The 14,286-nt window shown below is 52.7% G+C and overlaps 1 protein-coding gene across 3 annotated transcripts in view; it reads right to left on the bottom strand.

Annotated features, from left to right (window-relative positions):
• The window catches only part of ELF4 (E74 like ETS transcription factor 4), a 35,937-nt gene continuing 21,651 nt past the window's right edge, over positions 1-14,286 (bottom strand). For all 3 annotated transcript variants that reach the window (XM_065915441.1, XM_065915439.1, XM_065915440.1), the window contains exons 2-9: positions 11,990-12,269; positions 7,946-8,117; positions 7,454-7,546; positions 5,622-5,813; positions 4,707-4,790; positions 4,426-4,618; positions 3,382-3,756; positions 1-2,554 (exon numbers count right to left, since the gene is read on the bottom strand). In XM_065915441.1, coding sequence (XP_065771513.1) covers positions 1,747-2,554; positions 3,382-3,756; positions 4,426-4,618; positions 4,707-4,790; positions 5,622-5,813; positions 7,454-7,546; positions 7,946-8,117; positions 11,990-12,061 — 1,989 coding nt within the window. In that variant the 5' untranslated portion in view covers positions 12,062-12,269 and the 3' untranslated portion in view covers positions 1-1,746. The remainder of the gene's footprint in view (positions 2,555-3,381; positions 3,757-4,425; positions 4,619-4,706; positions 4,791-5,621; positions 5,814-7,453; positions 7,547-7,945; positions 8,118-11,989; positions 12,270-14,286) is intronic.

The following is a 14,286-nucleotide window of genomic DNA, read 5'->3' as shown; positions in this document are numbered from 1 at the left end:
ATCATAAGCTGATTTTATTAGAAAAAGGGACATTAATGCCAAGTGCTGGAGACATGTAAGAAATACACCTGCACAACCATACATGGTTCCCTCCCAGGGTGGAGAAGGGGGAGAACAAGAGGTGACAGAGCATGATAATGGGCTTGGCAGTGACCAGAAGGGGAGAGAGAGAGAAGGGGCAACCAGGGGAGGTAGTGAGGTCAAGTGGCTGGTTTTGTGTCAAGGACACAGCAAAGGTCCTGAGGCACCAATTCACAGTAACCACATTCACCAGATCCTATCACTGTTTCCGAGGCTGACATAGTAGAGCTCTCAGTCTTGCTCCCAAACCTGGCAGGAGAGACAAAGGCAAATTCATAGGACAGAGAGGGGAGGGGATCAAGGCCCCCAGCTGAGGGGTGGACTTTAAGAGATAACTGGCTTACCCCCTTCTCAGAAAGAGGAAAGGTGGAAGGAAGGCATGCAGAGGGACATAAAGGACAGGAGCTCACAGGTTCGGGCTCCATCTTCGTGGAGGAGGAGTCAGAGTGAAGTAAGGAGGCTGGCCATCAAGGACCTCGGCCCACTGGAGGAAGTCTACTGCAGCCATTGAGGGAATGGGTGGGTGGGCAGACCTGTGAGGGGAGTAGAAAGCAGGCTGAGCAGCAAGGAGGCACGTGCAGGGACGGAGGCAGACCCCGAGCATGTGGTTACCCGACGTCCCCTGCACTGCCTGCCAGCAATGAAATGGCAGGGGCGAAATTAGTCAAGAGGGAAGCCAGGATTTGGGATGCAGACCAGGTGGCTGTGAAGTCTGGAATTATAGCCCAAGCCCTGGGCGCAAACATCAATTAATTTAATCCCCTTCCCCTGAGGACCTTGTGGCTGGGTCTGACCCTGGAGGGGTGCAAAGCACTCTGGGGAGATTAAGGATCTGGCCTGCTGGCAAATGACTGGTGGGCAATGAGGCTGAGCCCAAGAAGACCTCGGTCTAACCTGTGGGGCTGCTCCAGAGGACTGAATTCCTTCCCTCTCTTCAGGGTTTTATCCCACATGGTTTTCTCCTTGTCCCCTACAACTCCGTCTTCCCCAACAAACACGCCCATCAAAGCTCTCCTCCCCAGACCTGTCCCAGCTCTGTGACATCTCTCCAAATTTGGGGGTTCCAACCTGTACCCCATAGTTTTAGAACAACCAAATCTTAATTTCTACAAAGCGAACTAGAGAATGCTTTCCCTCAAAACAGAAGATTCCCCATCTCCGTGGCTGACCTCCACAGAGACACACACCCTTGAAGACCTCACAGCTACACCCCCGTCCTCACCAAAGAAACAGAGATACAGACGCACAGGTACACACAAATACATACAGAGATATTCACATATGGGATAGTAAATACTCTGCAGAGGGAACGAAGACGATGGAATACAGCCAGGTGAAAAGACTCTTCTCATGAAGCCCCTAACCCAGCCCTGGTTACAAACATCTCAGGTTTGCCTCCATCAGCAAGTCAGCCCATTATTCCGACAAAAGCATATCCCCTAGTACTCTTGAAAGCCATGGTTTGACACCAGGGATGCTCCAACTGGGCCTGCCTTGGCTATGATGACAACAGGCAGGGGTGGGGCATGGGGGTCTGGTGTATTGACACCCTGCTGAAATGTAAGGGCTGGTGTGCTACTTCAGTCAGTCTCTCTTAGAGAAAGTCCGTGTACAAATGCTGCTCAACTTTGCCTGGCGGTCACGTTTCCCCCTGACCCCCTCCATTTACATGTCATGAGGCTCCATCTTAATGAGGGAAGTGGGGTTGAATGGGGAGATGGAGGCTGAAGTTGGGGATCCAGTCAGCAGGCTCCCGGGTGTGCTTACATTATTAGGCTCAGCCGTAAACAGGGACCCTGAGCTCGAGGAGAGCTCAAGTTCAGCCACTGGGGTTAGCCCAACAGTGGGGCGGCTGGGAGGAGAGAAAGTCTGGTTTCCCAGAAGGCTCGGATTGTGGGAAGCCCTTGAAACTACCTGGCTTGGAAGTGGCTGAAGGTGAGCCTGCTCCCTCAGGAGTTCCCTCAGGGTCTCTTCAGGAACCAGCAGGCCCTCCATGGGGGCCCCAGTCATCATGCCCTGCACATAGGACGAGGGCCTCAGTGGCCCCTCCTTGACCCCAGGGGCTGCAGTGGCACCGGAAGTTCTGATGAAGGCCGCAATGACAGTCCCAGGGGCCTGAGAGCTGGGCCCTGCTGGGCCAGCTCCCATGACTGAGGGTGCTGCCGGATTGGTCGGACGGTTGGCCCCAGCCAGAAGCTGGGGGAGGCCACTGAGGATCAGTGGAGCCCCCGGTGCTGCCACCTGGTTCTCTTGGAAACTGGTGTTCAGGGGGAAGGAGGCCTGCAGAGTGAAGGTGTCCTTGAAGGTGGAAGCAGGTGGAACACTCTGGAGAACGAGCTGGGTTGAAGCAGTAGTACTGGCAGGAGGCCCATTGGTCAGCACTGTGGTCAGCGGGATGGTCTGCAGGGTCAAGGCCGAGCCCGACCTGACAGGGGCCACTCCTAGGTGGATGTTGCTGGGCACCGAAGAAGTACTGAGGAGAAACAGAAAGCACATTTGGTTCAGGGAGGAGGCATGGAAGGAGGGCACTGGGGGAATGGAGTGGAAGGTGTTTCAGCTACTGTTTGTTGGGCCCTTAGCTTGGGTCAGGGATCATTCTGAATGGTTCTCATGTGGGATTTCACTCCACCTTCTGATCAGCCCATGAGTTGAATAAGATTAACAATCTGATTTTCCTGCATGAGGAAACAGGCACAGAGAGATTATGTAACTTGCCCTAGACCACAGAGCCAGCAACAGGGACACACCTAGGTTTTCTGCCTCCAGAGATTGTGTTCATCACCACTGCAGTGTACTGACATCCCTCTTCAGAAGAGCATCCCCATGGCCCACACCAGCATAGTAACAGGTACACATGTATAACCCAGACAAAGGCCAAACTTTTCAGGGAAAATTGGAGGGACCTGAGTGTGGACAAGTAGTAACAAGAGCTTTCCTGGTGGGCTTGGTAGGGCCTGAGGAAGGCAGAATGGCACCTTCTCTGTTGCCTCTTTTTTGGAGTACAGGAGACTTGCGGGATGGGCTCAGGAATGGAGGTTCTTGGGGAGCGCCCTGGGGTAATAGGAGTAGCCCCAGCTGGCAACAGAAAACCCCCCAGGTCAATGGTTGGCTTGGCCGTTTGCTACTTTGGTGTGTGACCTCAGTCAGGTTACTTTTCCCTCTTTTAAGCCATGAGTGTCCCACTGGATTCCCAGGGATGCTGTGAGGGTCCCGGGAGTCAGAGACAGAGCAGAGCTTTGCAAGAAGCTGAAAATGTCCCCATCCTTAGGGGAAGACTCGGAATGACCTGGGCGCCCTTACCTCACAGCTTTGGTGACTTTGGCCTGGCTTTCTGGTGGAGAGACAAGCATGGCGGAGGTAGTGGGGATCTCTTCGTCTACAGACAGTCCCAATTCCAGACTCGCAGATGGCTGGAGACCAACGTGCTGCACCTTCGACTTTTCCCAGGAAGTGTCACCCTTGCCCTGTGGGGCAGCTCTGGACGAGACCCGGGAGCTGGCTCTCCGGGAGCTGCCGCCAGAGGTGGAGGGAGCAGAGGCCTGAGGGGATGTGGCTGTAACCTCACTTCTCTCATCCTCATCTTCGATCACCACCAGGTCCTTGGGCATCTCCTTAAACTGGTACACCAGCCTCTGCCCTTCCACTTTGGCCAGGATGCCTCGTTGGTAGTAATATCTGGGCGGAGAGTGGGGAGTGTCAGGGACACAGTGCCCTCCAGGGTCGGTGGGGGGGATGCAGATGGGAGCCCTGGGCAAGGGAAGGGGCACTTTGGACTTAGAAGGCTTTTATGAAGTTTCTGAAATCTCCCTCTGATGACTCAAAGGGTCCACGAAAGGGGATTTCCAATGCTGACCCTCATGCTGCTTTGGGGCAGAGGATGGGGTGAGTGAAGGATGGGAGGGGGTGGAGGACTGGGGTTCAGCCATCCCCCAGCCTGAGAGATCAACTGTGGGTAAGTCAGATCCATCTTCCTTGGTCCCTGGCTTGCAGAATGTGAAAGAAGCCCTTCTTGGGGATGGGGAGGCCCTGAAATTCTCTTTCCACTCTAAAAAGAGAAAAGGCTAGGACAGAAACACAAGAAGAAGGGGACCGTCCCTCCCAGATGGGACCTGGGAAACGGGCTGGGGGGCAAGCAAATGGGAGAGTCACAGGAGACTTGTGGGGATGGGCCCAGGAATTCACTCCTCAGAAGAGTGTCTAGGTGACCCATGCACGAGGAGCAAGGTACTTACTCATCACCCAAACAGAGTCTGATCTTTTCAGGGAAAGTCGGAGGCCCCTTAGTGAGGGGCTCCTGGGACAGAGGGAGAAGCATGGGGAGCCTACCTGGGCAGGGGCTCCTACCTGAGTGCCCGGCCCATGGTCTCATAGTTCATGTCAGGCTTGTTCTTCTGCTTCCCCCAGAGCTTGGACACTGCTTTAGAATCCACCAGCTTGAAGATGCCTTTCTCTCGCTGGGTCCACTTGATGTACTTGGGGCAGGTGTTCCGGTCTTGCAGAAGTGCGAGGAGGAATTCCCACAGGTAGATGGTGCTGCCTGCAGAGCAGCAGGGTGGTGATGGGGTGTCCAGACCCCACCCACCCCCACCAGCTCCCTTCCCACCTCACCCGCCTCCCCGCTGTACCTTTGCCATCCTTCGATTTCTTCCGAATGGGGATGCTGAGGTCAGTGACAGGTGAGGTACTGCGGTTGCCCTTGGTCTTCCGGACTGAGGGTGGGGGGAAGGTGGGAGTGGGCTGAGGCTACAGGGCTGGGCTCCCAAGATGGAGGGCCCATACGCTTGCCGACTGAGGGGCACCCGGTGACAAGGAAGAGGCAGGCTGCCTCCAGGGCTGGAGGTCACACTCCACACGCATCGCACTCAGGTAGCTCCACTCACCCAAGGGCCCACCTGCATTTTCAGGCCCCAAACAATGTGGGGCCATGGAGTGCTTGCCAATGAGTCACCTTTAGAAGCACAGAATCTGCCCCGCCTAATTTTTGAAACAAAATGGCAGTCTGAAGGCGTGACTGTTGTGCAGATTAAGTGTGGCACCAGGCTTTGGTTGCCACACTGACACGGCAGTATCGACTAGCCATCATCTGAGTAAATCAATAACACGGGGCTTGGGAAAGCCCAAAGTCCTCTACCATATATGGTCTCAGCTCTGTAAGCTCCAAGAAGGAAGCTAAGAGCAGAGAGTGAGGCAGAGGCCCCCAGAGAGCCAGGAACTGGCCAGGGGGCCAAGGCTGGTGTCTGAACACTCAGTGCAGGATTCAACCCACTGAGGTCATGGGCTTGCTAATAAGCATTTACATATCTGCTGGGCAGACAGGAGTGGCCTGGAAAATGTCAGGCTTTAGGCAAGCTACCTGATGAGGCCCGGTTTTCCAGGAGGGAGGACTTTCCATCTGTCTCTGCCACAGAGAGCTATGCTCTGAACATGTCTGGGAAGCATTGCACTCACCTCCAGCCGTGGTCTCCCTGAGCCTTCTCCTACTGCCCAGCCCCTCGAAGAAACACACACATACACACACTCTCTCTCCGCCCCCATCTTACTTCTCTTCTTCGATTTTCCAGTCTTCTTAGTGCTGTCTTCTCTGGGGACCTTCTCCTCCAGACAGTTCTCCTCCTGGTCACCAGTGTCACCAGCCCTGTTCAGGGCGTCGGGCTCAGAGACAGGAAACAGGTAGTTGGGCAGTGTCATGGCTGGAGCAGGGTCTGGCTCTGGAAGCATTTCAGAGGTGCTGACTGCAAGAAGAAAGGCCTGAGGTGGCGGGGACCCAGGGCACGGGAGTAGTGTGGTCTCCCCGTGCTCAAGAGAACAGTGGGTTCCTGGGGGTGGGGGGCCTTTAAGTGTCAGTCCCCACAGCCCCAGATGCAGGACACACCTGAAAATGCCTCCTGTGTCTCACAGCATGAGGAGAGGAAGCATCTGCAGAGCTGTGGGCACGAGCTGGCCCCAACCGCAGCATGCACATGTGTAGCCTGCCGCTGGTGGTGGAAGTTCCAGGTGACACCCAGGGAAAAGGGCCACCTTCATTTAGTCATCTACTCATTTCACAACCAGAAGGGCCTTTAGACCTCATTTAGCCCTGATGAGGAGATTGAGACTCAGAGATGGCAGGGCATGTGCCCAGGGTCACATAGCAACTTGGTCACACATGCCTGATACATGAGGGTACTCAGTAAATAAGCTGTTGAATCCTGAATGAAAATTAGTGCCAGAGGTGGGATGAGGAATTGGAACCTGCAGTTTCATGGCTTTTTTGCCACCCTGTATCCCAGCACCTCCTTGGGAAGGTCAGTTGGAGCCAGGAATCTTCCTGTAGAGTCATGGCAAATGCCTGGATGGGGGTATTTGCTGGGGGAGGAGCCTGCCTGAGGGGCCATCGCAAGAGGTAGGGGCCAACCTCCTAGAACAGGGAAGGGATGAGGAGGCTCCAGCCTGGTACATTTCTAAGCTGCACCTGGCACAGTCATCCTGGGAGCTCAGTGAAACAGCAGAGCGGCCTGACGTTACCCTGGCCAATAGCATTCGGCTTTAAAAAAGGAAGGAAGTTCTGACATGTGCTACACGTGGATGGACCTTGAGGACATTATGTTAATTAAAATAAACCAGTCCCCCCAAAAAACAAATACTATACACTTCGGCTCATCTGAGGTCCTGAGAGGAGTCAAATTCATTGAAACATAAAGTAGAACAGTGGTGGCCAGGGGCTGAGGGGAGGAGGAAATGAGGAGTTAGTGTTTCATGGGAATATACTTCAGGTTTTGTAAAATGCAAAGAGTTCTGGAGAGGATGATGGTGGCTGCACAACATAACAAATGTACTTAATACCACAGACCCGAACACTGAAAGATGGTTAAGGTGGTTAATTTTATGTTATGTGTAGTTTGTTGTTCAGTTGCTCAGTCATGTCTGACTCTTTGTGACCCCATGGACTATAGCTCACCAGGCTCCTCTGTCCATGGAATTCTCCAGGCAAGAATACTGGAGTGGGTTGCCATTTCCTCCTCCAAGGGATCTTCCTGACCCAGGGATCAAAACCTATGTATCCTGCATTGGGAGGCAGATTCTTTACCACCAAGCCACCAGGGAAGCCCTATGTGTATTTTACTGTAATTTAAAAATTGGAAAAAAACAACCAGTCAATCTGGTTATTTTTATAAACAGCTATAAAAAGTCACTCCATCTTCCTCCTCATCTGCAGGGGCCATCCTGCCCCATCCCACTCCATTCACAGCTCAAGAGCATGTTAACAAGTATAGGGGTGGTGTGGGTACATTAGTCCGCACACACAAGTCCCTGAGAATCCAATACACAGATGTGATATTTTAAAATGGAATTTTGTGTTGCCATGAGTTGAGGCGCCACAGTTCAAACTCACAGATCTGCTTGTCATCCAGGATGTCGTTGGGAGACTCGACGTTGAGCAAGACTTCAGTGGTTGACACGGTTTGGGAGGTGGTTTCATTGTCATCTGGTGCCAGGTTCCATGGTTGGGAGAGAAGAAAAGTTCCCTTAGGACATAGGGCAGTGGGTGCAGCCAGAATGAGGCTAAGGAGCCCAGGGGCAGCCGGGAAGGTAGCAGCGTGCCTCCCACCCTGATTCTCCACCTTACTTTACACCCATCCCAGCAGAGCTGGTCTCCCCTCACTGTTCCACTGCATTTCAGGAGATCATGGGTCCATTTAGGTAGCTTTCTCCTCTCTACAGTGGTACTACCTTCTGCTTATTCTAGTTACCCCATCTAATTTCCAACTATTGGGGGCCTTGCTCCTGGCTGCATGGGGTCACTAGAAGCCTCTGTGGGCTACTGTTGCCTGAAGACAGAACCCCTCCCTCCTCCACACCTTCCCTGCCCAGGAAGGAAACAGACCTGCCAGTAAAAAACTGCCCTCCAAGATCTGATCCTGTGTCATGCACAATGTCCCATCTGTTATGATGCCATTGTGAACGTCATCCAGCTCCAGGCCTGAGTACAGATGCAGTAATTCGGGGTAGGGCACTTGCTCCACAATCACAGCTGGAAACACGGAGGGATCTTCTAGCTACAGAGAAGACAGTGATTCGGTTCAAGGCCCACCCGCCTCTCCCAGGAAGCCCTCCGTACCAGAATCTGGCCCTTCTTGCAATTCCTAACTCTTGGATCCCTCAGGGGCTGTCTTTTGTAGGGCATGGCATTGCTCTGGGTCCAATCTCACTCATTAGTGGGGTCTTGATTGGTAGAAATGGGTTAGCTCTGTACCACCTTCACTCAACCAAGGGCAGGCAGTTTTAACTGGTTACAGTTACGGGTTAAGCTGTGGCCAGGGTTAGTTAGGCTCATTCTGAAACCAGTGGGAAAATTTGTTAATGGCAAGGGCAAGGGGCTCAATCTACAGCCAGTTGAGGGACTCAACCTATGCTCAGGGTTGGGTATCAGGGTGAAGGGCTCAGATCGTGAACATCTTAGGGCTCAGTTTGTGATGATAAGAGTAGGAATGAAGATGAAGGAACAGAGGAATTAGAGACATAGAAAGTTAAGGGCTGGGAATTCTCTGGTGCTCCAGTGATTAAGGATCCACCCTAGTCGGGCAACTAAGCCCTCGAGCTTTAAAGCCTACACACCGCAACTAAGATCTAATGCAGCCAAATATATAAAATAAAAATAATTTTTAAAAAAAGGTAATGGCCTGGATGGGGGAGAGGGTTCCAATTTCTGGGTTGATTTGGTGGGTGCATGGGGGTACTGTCCTTGTTAAGGGGGAACCCAGAAGGAAGAGGAGCAGGCTTTTGGAGAAAGATAAGGGAGCAAGTGTCTGAATGTGGTCAGTTGGAGGTACCACTGAGATATTTAAAATGGAGATACCTATCAAGGAGTCAAAAATATGTATCCATGTGCTCATCACTGAGAGTGGGTAAAATCATCAGGATGAGAATTTGACCCCCAGAGGACACAGTTATTCTGAAATCAAACAAAGGTAAATTTAAAAAATAAGTGTGATTGCAACTGTTGTTTAAAACTTACTTATAGAAGGAAATGTACTGGAATGTTCATAATAATTATATTTTGGTTGTGGGACTGTGGGTGATTTTTTTCCCTTTCTACTTTTCTGTATTTTCTTTCATGGGGCTATTAATTCTTTCTTCATGAAAAAGGAATGAGAATGCTTAGTTTTACCTAATGTTCCTGAAGGATCTGGAAGAATAAAAATTGATGAAACTGCCTTTGGGTTTGGCTGCTGGGCAGTCACCTGGCTAGAGCAGTTTCAGGGGAGTGCTGGGGTCTCAGAGAGGACGGATGGAGGGAGACAGGCAGGGGGGTATAGTGATTAAGGCCAGAGTTTAGAGTTGTCCAACATGGTAGCCGCTAGCCACTGGTGACTATTTAAATGTAAATATAAAGTTTTTCAAGATTAAAATTCAGTCCTTCAGTTGCACCAGCCATAGTTCAAGTGCTCCATAGCCACGTGGCCCCATACTGGACAGCACAAATCTAGTGAAGTCGCTCAGTCGTGTCCGATTCTTTGCGATCTCATGGACTGGTAGCCTACCAGACTCCTCCGTCCATGGAATTTTCCAGGCAAGAGTACTGAAGTGGGTTGCCATTTCCTTCTCCAGGGGATCTTCCCAACCAAGGGATTGAACCCAGGTCTCTCACATTGCAGGCAGACGCTTTACCGTCTGAGCCACCAGGGGAGCTAAGAGCACTTCTAGAAGATCAGAAAACTCTACTGGACCATACTGATGCCAGACTGCCTGGGTTTGAGCCCAAACTCTGCCATTTACGAGCAGTGTGATCTTGGGCAAGATACATTTCTGTGCATCCGTTTCCTCCTTTATAAAACTGGGGTGATCATATTATTGACCACATAGAGTTGTTTAAGTGGATCAATGTACATAAAGCACTTAGAACAGAGTCTGATGTACAGTAGGTTCTGATTATATGCTTTACGCATCAGGGACTCTGAGGAGACTATTGTTGTAGTGTTAGTCGCTTAGTCATGTCCGACTCTCTGCGACTCCATGGACTGTAGCCCACCAGGTTCCTCTGTCCATGGAATTCTCCAGGCAAGAATACTGGAGTGGGTTGCCATTCGATTCTCCAAGGGATCTTCCCAACCCAAGGATCAAACCCAGGTCCTGCTTTACAGGTGGATTCTTTACCATCTGAACCACCAGGGAAGCCCCCTAGGAGACTGGTAACATTAAATTTCTTAACCTGAGTGGTGAGTTAATGAGTGTTAATTTTATAGTTATTCTTAAAATATATTTTTTTCAGATTCTTTTCAATTACAGGTTATCTGTTTTATATTCATACTGTATTTTGCAACAAAAAGTGTTTCCTAAAAACAGTGAGAGAAGGGAAGTGAGAAAGTAAACCCAGATGATGGAGTTTACACTGGGGAGAAGAACAGAGCTAAGAAGGTGGTATGTTAAAGAGGTGGGCAGAAGGGAGGGAGGGTTTCTCTTAGGGTTAGGGGGACACAAAGATGTTCTAGGTTGAGGAGAGAGGTCTGGGAGGTGTAAAAGACACAAGAGAGACAGGAGGTGAAGGATGGTGTGAGGTCTGGAAGGCAGCAGGAGAGAAGAGATTAAGCCCTGGGGTGGGTGTTGCCCTTGGAAGGAAGAGGGACACTTCTTTCTCCCAGGCCAGCAGAAAGGAAATAAAAACAGGTGATGTTATTGCTAAGAGGGAGGAAGGAGGGAAAGTAAGGGAATCCTTGGCTTTGAGCTCCTTTGTGAATTGGAGAAGAGGCTGTCTCAGAGGGCAGCTGTGGGTTCAGGAGGTAAGAACAGCTTCTATGAAGAGCAGCTTCTAGGAAGAATAGAAAGAGTTGTTGAGTGGTCTAGAAACAAGTAAAAGATGACTAGCCACACTGAGAACCCAGGTAAGGTTAGATTTTTCTTCCCTTGTTTCAGGAGGCTAGGCATGCCAGAGGTGTTGAATAAAACTGAGTCACTTTAGCTTAACATCTAGCAGGACAGAAAGCACCGTGTGCTCCATGACCACTAGGGGGCAGCCTTTGGTTGGTCACTAGAGATTGGACGAAGTTTCCTGTCCTCACAGGGATCTGAGAGAGACAGCATCAGAGGTAGACTTGGGTGCCCTTGGAGATGATCCAGCTGGACCTCCTCTTGATGAAGATGGGGAGATGGCAGCCAGGTAGGGCAGGGGACAGGTCTTGCCCAGGAGACACCATGGCCACACTGGGATCAGAACTCAGGGCTTCGGACCACTAATCTTCCCTTCCTTCTGCAGTACCTGACTGCCTCCTCTTCTCCAGTGTGTGAAAGCAGGGTGCTGGGCAAGGTATGGAGCAGCAGGGGCCTGAGTGCCAGAATTCTGTCCTAGTTTCCAATTTTCTCCGACCAGAGGACCCAATTTCCAGTTTATTCTGAATCCTTAGATGGTGGTTGAAAAGACGGTTATGGAAGGGCCTGTCAACCATGCTAGGACAGCAGTTTGAAGGTGCCAGGGGATGGACTGTACCCTGCGGTGCCAGCTGGCAGTTCTGTCCTACTGTGTGGTTGTCTCAGCACCTTTCTCACTGTGACATGGGGTCAAGTGGCCAAAGAACGCACACGGAGGTCAGTGTACACATGTGCACTCAGCCCCCCGTTGCTAACTGACAGATCAGCTAGTGCACATAGCAGCTACTTGGCTGACTTGGGAACTACACGTGCCCTGTAATTGCATGTTGGCCAAACCAGCTCACTAAGTGACCACCCCATGACTACTGCCTGGCCACATGGGACTAGCTGATGGCACAGTCTGCCTGGCCCACAGCCGCCATGCCTTGAACCTAGTAGGTGCTTGATCAGTGTTTGCTGACTGGCTGGCTGGCCAGCCAGCCAGCTTACTGGCTATCTGCCTGCCTGTCTGGATCCATCTGATCATCTGTGCCGACTGACCAGGCTCTGTTCTCTGGGGCCATACCTGGTGGATGTCATCCATTCCGTTGCTTGCAAACTCAAAGATCAGGTCACTGGGCTGCAGGGCAACAGCCATGCTGTCTTGTCAGAGAGCTGACTGCGGGGCCTGCAGGGCCCACTGGAGCCGCGGCGTTTCGTTGATGAAAAGATGCTGTTCAGATACCTTGAGCCTAGCACCTACTCCTTGAGTCACAGTACAATAGGGGCTGTAGAGAACTGGAGTAGGCAGGGGCCTAACCCAGGTTCAAGGCTGCATGCTGGGCTGGGCCAAGCGCAGGAGTGACCTACAGAGAAGGGAGAGATGGGGACAGTGAGCCAGTCACCTTCCTTCGGTCCTGTTCCCAGGACAGACTGCCAGAAGAGGGACAGCAGGAAAAGGGGAAGACAGTGGGAACAGAAGGGCTGAGCCTTGGTGCCAGTCTGGGTCATGGGGACCTACGCCTGAGCGAACCCCCAAGATATGCAGTCTCCCTCACTTCCCATCCCATGTGGACGAGACAGAGCAGGACTTTGTGCACTCTCCACCCTGAAGATTAATCCCCAGGGTGTGGCCATAGGGGAAGCCAGGGCAGCCCGAGTGGCCTTGTGGATGGAGCGTGAAGACCCCTACAATTCCCTTGGCTGGGGAAAGGACCCCTGTGAGGGATCTGGGTGCACAGGATGGTCTTCTAGACTCTGCCTGACTTGGTCCACCGTGGGAGTAAGGGCTGCTTAGTTCTGAAGGGCAGAGTCCACAGAGGAAGTGATCTCTCACTATAAGGGTTGTGTTGTCAGGGCCAGTGACAGGGGATGGCACTCTCAGACTCGGCCACGCCTCCAGAGAGCCTGATGTCAGAGGGCTGGGGGGCCACATGCCTGCTCTAGTCACCACCCAGCCACCACCACCCGCTGGGGATGCCGGGCACAATGGCCTCTGTGCTGTATGTGGCTTGGGCTCTTTGGTTTAGCTTTGCTTTCAGTTTCAAGAGTGAACTGTCACCCTGGGAGAGCCCCAGCAGGGGGAGGGGCCCACAGGAACCTTCCCCATCCTCCAGGGCCAGCTCAGGGCCCCCTTTTCCAGGAAATCTGTCTGCTGCAGCCCACATGTCTCTCCTCTCCCAGAATGCCTCTGGCACTCACAGTCTACACCTCCGGCGCTCACATGGCACCGGGCCTCTGATTGTTTCCTGTGCTCCCTGCCCTTCTCAAGTCAACTGCGGCGCACCCCGGCCTGCCTCCCAAAGCCCCAGCTCCCCTTCCACGCCCCTCCCACCAAAACATTCTCAGCATCTCCACCCTAACACTCAGGCTACTCCACGTCCAGGTACCATGGCTCTGGCCCCGAGGGTTCGGCTTTGTGTGGCGTCCACATGTGTGTTGGTGTGGCGGGCCTATGATCGGCTTGGTTCAACCATGAGCACCTGAAGAACCTGCTCCATGCACCAGAGGAGGAGCCACACACTTGACCCCTACCTCCTCGGCACTCCTTTGCCAGTGCCAGGGTGGCAAAACCTCCTCCTGGCCCAGAAAGAAATGAGGAACTTCAGAGAGGGGCAAAGGGGAGGAAAGGGAGGGGGACCACGGATGACCCTCCCAGATGACCACTCTCCCCCACAGGAGACACCCAGGCCTCTCCCACTTCCTTTCCGTTAGCCCACAGGGCTGGCTCCACCCTCTCCCCACCCCCACACTCACCCCCACACCTTGCCACCCACCCCCAACCAAAAACCTTTGAGAAGTCACTCGACTCAACCTGGCAGGTCTGAGTTTCCTTCGGGTGAATGAGAGGACCAGCACTGCGAGAAGCTAAGACGCCTTAAACCACTGGCGCCCACCCCACCCTACCCCCACCCCCACCTGCACATGACCCACGTGACCGGGTGTCTGTGGCCTCCCAGAGAAGCCTTCCAGGGCCATTTATGCTTGGAAGGTCTGTCTCCCCCAGCCAAAGCGCCCCAAGGCCTGCATTCCGCAGCTCCCGCCCTCCCACAGGCCGGCTGTCTGCCCCCAGGAAGCGTTCTCATACTAATCAAATGAAAGGTGATCACTTTCACCTAATCCCACTTTGTCTAAACATGAAACTCCTGTGTCTGCCCCTCTCCCTCCAAGGTCATTCCGCCATGGCCTTTCCCTGCAGGTTTGCTCATTGCTCTGGCTTCTCTTCGCAGATCAGTGTTTGATGCTTGTGAGCTCTCTGCCTGGGGAACTTCTGGGTGCCTTCCTTACCTCCCCCATTAGAAAGCGGCTTCACTGAGGGTAGGGACGCCGGTGCTGCTCACTGATGAAGCTTAGCATGTAGCAGATGCCCAATGTGTGTTGGTG

This window comes from Muntiacus reevesi, chromosome X (genome assembly GCF_963930625.1).
Source record: "Muntiacus reevesi chromosome X, mMunRee1.1, whole genome shotgun sequence".
Taxonomy (NCBI): domain Eukaryota; kingdom Metazoa; phylum Chordata; class Mammalia; order Artiodactyla; family Cervidae; genus Muntiacus; species Muntiacus reevesi.
This window is presented reverse-complemented; position numbering and strand designations above follow the sequence as displayed.